Below are 5,274 nucleotides of genomic sequence, written 5' to 3'. Positions count from 1 at the left end.
AGGTATTTTGCATTTTTATTTTTTATTTACATTTTATTTATTATATATATATATATATATATTATATTTATTTTTAATTTTTAATTTTTATAAGAAAAAAAATAAATTTATTTATGATGGCCATAATCGAAGCTATAATATATTATAAAAATTATTGTAGTCAAAAGATGGCCAAAATAAACTTCTTTAATATTGGTCACTGATTGTTCTTACATAGACTTTTCAGTATTACCCATTAAGGAAACATGATTTTTTTAAAATAAATTTTTTTAAAATTTTTGATTATTCTTTATATTGATTAATTGTTATAATATAATATAAATTATTTCTTTAGATTGAACAACGTATTTATCATCGGCAAAGGTACAAAGCCATACATTAGCTTACCAAGAGACAAAGGTGTTAAACTTTCAATTGCCGAAGAGCGCGACAAGAGGTTAGCAGCAAAGGGAGTGAATTAATGTACATTTGCAAAAAAAACGTTCAATAAACCGAGAATTTCTTGGTGAATATAAATATTCTGCACCTTTATCCTATAATTTATATGTGATATTTTAGAACACGATATAATATATATGACATTTTCATTAACATCACAATTCTATCACAATTATAACATGATTTTAAAAAATATCTTGCTATTAAAAATATTGAAAAACATTTTTACGTGTTAAAAATGTGTCTTAAATGTAGTATTATAAAATTTAATTGGTCAAAGCATTGTGCTGAAATTTACTTAAAAGATGAATAAAATATAGAGAATATTTGTTTAATCACTTTGATGGCAGCCAAATTTCAGTATTAAGTTCTAACATTTTTCGTAACATAGCATTATATTGTTCATCTCTATATTTTTCATTTTTCTTGTGCACTTCTTTGGCAGCTTTCAAATATCTGTAAAAGCAAGATTAATCAAATATATTTTTATATTTTTATATAAATTGAAAAATTTTTATCTAAATTATTACTTTTGTATAGAAATAACTGTATTTCTAATTTCTTTTTCTATCTTTCTTGTAGTTTCTGATAAAGATACATAATCAATAGCATATTTAGGTTTTATCGATATCAATGGATAAATGCGGACCCATCCTCCTTCACTTGTACATGGTTTACTCCAATCTTTACCATTATCCCATATTGATGTTTTATCGTTGTTTTGTGGGTTATTACCCTGAAAACCGCGTGGAATATATTTATCCACTAATAAGGGAGTGTAAAGAGACCACAAATTTGAAGAATTGTTGATGGTTGAATGTTTGAGCTAATGATTAAAATGAGTATAAAACTTAATATTTTTGCTAGCAATTCAATATTTACTAATATTCTTTTGTAGATACGTACAGTAGGCCGAAGTTCCGTGTATATGTTTAAAAAACCATCAGTTTCCTGATAAGTTTTCGATTTTTTTTTCATTGTTCGATTTGTACAATACTTGGAAGACATTTCAACTTCATCATCAATTGTTGACCATATTGTAAAAAGAGAAAGTCCAGTATTGCATACTGGAAGACCTAATAAATCGAATAAATCATGCAGCAAAGGTTTCTTTACTTCAGAATCAATTTCGCAATCATTACTTAAACCTGGGCTAAGATTCACCTATTGAATTATTTTTCAAATGTTAGCAATAATTTTCATTTTTTAAGTGAGTAAGATATATGTCTTTTAACCTCTAATAACCATGGTTTTAAATTTTTATCAATTAATACATCAAATCCAAAGAATTCAAAACAATTGGAAGATTTTGGTATGCTCGCAGCTTGACTTAGTATTGTTAAACTAACTAAACAAGCTATCCTCTGCCAAAGGAACCAATCGTAATATCCAGCTTGTTCAAAATATCTTCTTAATTGTCTAAAAGTCCATTTACAACCTACGAAAGTTCAAATCATATTTGTAATATAATGATACAAAAAAATTTAACTTATAATAATCATTTTATACCAGAACCGATGCGTTCTTTTTTCTCAGAATATCCTGGGCCTAATTTATTCAAGGAAAAGTTAGTAAGATGTCGGAAAGAATCATTTATATGTTCTAATGAAAATTTTTCCGTAGCAAATCGTGCCAATCCTTCTTTGTACAAATATATCGTTAGAGGTCGATAAGAAGGTACGCACACGTATAATCGTAAATCGAATTTATAGCCCCCGATTAGAAGAGGATTCTCAATATATCTTTGGACTATTGCTGCATTATCATATGTAAGATCACTTAATTTCTATAAACATTATACATTTAATAAATTTATTAATTATATTCTTTTTCAAGATGCTATTCATCTTACATGAAATTCTTACACGAAATTCTTACACGAAATAAAAAAATCCCTTTGCCTTGACTCTGACCAACTGGTTTACAGATCCAAACTCTATCATGCTCGCAACGACTCCATTCTTCCGCTAATTTAGTATATTCCGATGGCAAATTATATCCTACAGGACTAATGTTTTATTTTTGATTAAACATTATTTTTATAGACTATACTTATTTATTATTATTTATATTATTATTTATTATTATAATTATTATTATGTATCATAGATTATACCTGAAATCATAGATCGAACCGTGCATTTTCTTCATGCATCTAAGATGACGGATAAGATTGTCTTTTCTACAGATTGAACTTCCTTTTGGAATTCTGTTGATAAACTAAAATATATATGATTTATATAATAATTTTGATAAACATTTTCTCATACTAAATTTGATTTGTTATATAATTATTTTAGAAAAAAAAATTAGATGTGCTATTACCTGCCATGGAAGTAATAGCTTATAATGGGGTAAAGGGAAACCGCCGGATCGCCACCATAAATTCCATCGATCTTTGAATACATTATTTTCGCCAGTATATTCTCTCCAACCACGTTCCGTACAAACCTGTGATCAAAGTATATAATTCAAGTATTTATATTTAATAAAATTAAATAATTAAATAAAATTAAATAAAATATATTTATTTATTAGTATTTGTTTACAGATTAAATTTTTTTTTAAATAAAAAAAAAAATCTTGTGAATGCGTGATTCGAATGAATGAAACAATAGATATATTTTACATTCTACAACTAGGAAACGTTTGTACATGAGAAAATAACAGAAATGTTGATTTATTTGTCGTGTTATTAGAGCATTAAGAATGGTTACTTCAAAAGTGAACCAAGGCCTCTAATTACAATTAAATTCAAGTATATCTCTTTTCACTGTTACGGTAGCCTACTTTTATTATTCTTTTCTTATATCATCGATTCGCTGTGAAAGGTCATCGACCACATTTACACCCTGTTCTTATAACCTGAATTATTTCTATTCATCAATAAGAGTTTAATTTCATCCATAGAAATATTAAATTTATTATTAAATTTATATCAAAATTAAAAATAAAAAAAAGTACTTTCAATTATATTGCGTATATGTACTTAGCTCAAATTAAAAGGATAAAGATAAGAATAATTAAATGGAAAAAATATATAATTATAATAATATCGAATAATAAATTCTTTTTTGCTAAAGTTCAGATGAAGTTTCATGAACATAAGATAGAGATCATAAACCATAATAAGAGATCTCTATTATCGTCACGATGATTCTACTCTTCGCTATCATTATTACATATTGCGCTTACTTAATAGTTGTGCTTCTAAAAATGGTGCACGCGCAAAAGCGCGTCGCATCTCGTTTGACTCTGCAAGTATGTACGTGCATGTGCACATCGTATGTACCTTGAAAAGTATTCAGTTCAAGGGCATGGCTAAGTTTGTAACCGTGTCGAACAAATTCCAAACGACATAAAAGCGTGGCGGAACGTATCCAACATTTATGTACTTATCTATCGATGTTATATATATATATATTTATTGTATTTCAAAGTTGAAATCATTCATCATTGTAATCATGATACACACGTTTGAAATTGAAATACGATTTGTTCGATTTTTATTTTTTTCAATAAAAATATTATATATATCTAATATATATAATATATATATATATATAATGCTAGATAATTAAAAGTAAATTCAAATAAAATATTATACCTGTGTAAGAAGATGTGGTCCTATACCATTGTCGTTGAGTCTGAACACAAAAGGACCATCCAAGTATTTCACTGCCATAACGAAACATTATATTTTGGAAGATCGCGCGAAGATAATAATTAATGATATCACAGTACAACCAGTCTTCCTTTTCACAATAATAAAGAAAATTTTATTTCTTTGATTATTTCTTTGTGTAAAACAAAAAGAAGAAATATAAAGTTTATATTTTTACTTAAAAATTTCCAAATTTGATGAGATATCTTGTCATATTTTACACTTTTCATTCACAAAACATTAACATGTATAACATGTATACAAATACTTCTTGATAATTTGAAAATCGTGTTCAGGTACATTTTTCATAATTTTTTGTTATCTTTTTCATTCGAAAAAGCGGCTTTTCAACAATTACAACGAATTAAGTTTTCAAAATGCCATTTCTATTGATAATTAATGTTTAATATTTAAATATTTTGAGATAGATCCGCATGCAAGCGAGCCGGATTCTCGATTCTCACTGGTGCACCGCCACGTTTCAATCTACGCAATCGCTTTGACCCGGTCGCAGATGCGCAGGTTGCTCGTATGCCGCCTTTCACGTTGCTTCCTAGCTTTTATGAGCTTTTGCTGGACACCGCAAGGACACCGGAAGTTTCATGGACCGCGAACTTCCAAAAGAATTAGATTTAGATGTCTGTTTAAAGATTATTACACGTGAACAAATCTATTAAACAAAAAATAATATAAATGTCAGTAAAGTTCAAAGCTTTATAATGATGATGATGATGATGATGATGATGATAATGATGATGATGATGATATATATATTGTTAATCACACGATTCTTTTACTTTTGCTTAAAAATTTATTATACTTCCTCAACGTTTGTCGAATTATAGAAAAAAACACTCGAGTGATATTCTTTGCAATTTGCATTCGTGATTGTATTATTAGAAATACATTCATTGAAGTGCACGATTATAATATATCAATTGTAAAAAGATTAACCAGAAAAATGTTTCGCGTGTCTAGCTTCGTAGATAGGAGGTACCGCAAGGTTACTTTAATGACAAATCGATGAAACGTCCCTTACGGACAACTTCTTCCTGGTTAGAGACGAAATGGTTTATGATCGGGTCTTCATAATTTTGTGTCTTTAATAATTTTACACGGTATCTTTCCTTTTACAAGTCTAACCGCTATTTACGACACGAATAATTCGAATA

At 27.8% G+C, this 5,274-nt stretch overlaps 2 protein-coding genes and 1 non-coding gene across 5 annotated transcripts in view; 2 read left to right on the top strand and 1 right to left on the bottom strand.

Annotated features, from left to right (window-relative positions):
* LOC102679758 (40S ribosomal protein S4) overlaps positions 1–516 on the top strand; it is a 2,652-nt gene extending 2,136 nt beyond the window's left edge. Inside the window, exon 6 of one of the 2 annotated variants that reach the window (XM_031513739.1) lies at positions 321–516. In XM_031513739.1, coding sequence (XP_031369599.1) covers positions 321–461 — 141 coding nt within the window. In that variant the 3' untranslated portion in view covers positions 462–516. The remainder of the gene's footprint in view (positions 1–320) is intronic. The other variant, XM_031513738.1, reaches the window with a different exon arrangement.
* The window catches only part of LOC102679967 (probable tubulin polyglutamylase TTLL2), a 5,350-nt gene extending 498 nt beyond the window's left edge, over positions 1–4,852 (bottom strand). The window contains exons 1-10 of one of the 2 annotated variants that reach the window (XM_006622567.2): positions 4,281–4,852; positions 4,046–4,193; positions 2,764–2,889; positions 2,555–2,658; positions 2,317–2,446; positions 1,948–2,224; positions 1,674–1,876; positions 1,345–1,602; positions 969–1,264; positions 329–894 (exon numbers count right to left, since the gene is read on the bottom strand). In XM_006622567.2, the coding sequence (XP_006622630.1) occupies positions 774–894; positions 969–1,264; positions 1,345–1,602; positions 1,674–1,876; positions 1,948–2,224; positions 2,317–2,446; positions 2,555–2,658; positions 2,764–2,889; positions 4,046–4,123 (1,593 nt within the window). In that variant the 5' untranslated portion in view covers positions 4,124–4,193; positions 4,281–4,852 and the 3' untranslated portion in view covers positions 329–773. Of the gene's footprint in view, positions 1–328; positions 895–968; positions 1,265–1,344; positions 1,603–1,673; positions 1,877–1,947; positions 2,225–2,316; positions 2,447–2,554; positions 2,659–2,763; positions 2,890–4,045 lie in introns of both variants that reach the window. The other variant, XM_006622568.2, reaches the window with a different exon arrangement.
* Positions 116–249, top strand: LOC116186457. The gene has a single exon (XR_004151459.1). It is a non-coding gene; the product is annotated as a small nucleolar RNA SNORA16B/SNORA16A family (small nucleolar RNA).
* Positions 4,853–5,274: the final 422 nt, after the last annotated feature.

Source organism: Apis dorsata, unplaced genomic scaffold, assembly GCF_000469605.1.
Source record: "Apis dorsata unplaced genomic scaffold, Apis dorsata 1.3 scaffold_722, whole genome shotgun sequence".
Lineage (NCBI taxonomy): Eukaryota > Metazoa > Arthropoda > Insecta > Hymenoptera > Apidae > Apis > Apis dorsata.
Note: the sequence above shows the minus strand (reverse complement) of the source record. Positions and strands in the feature narration are given on the sequence as shown.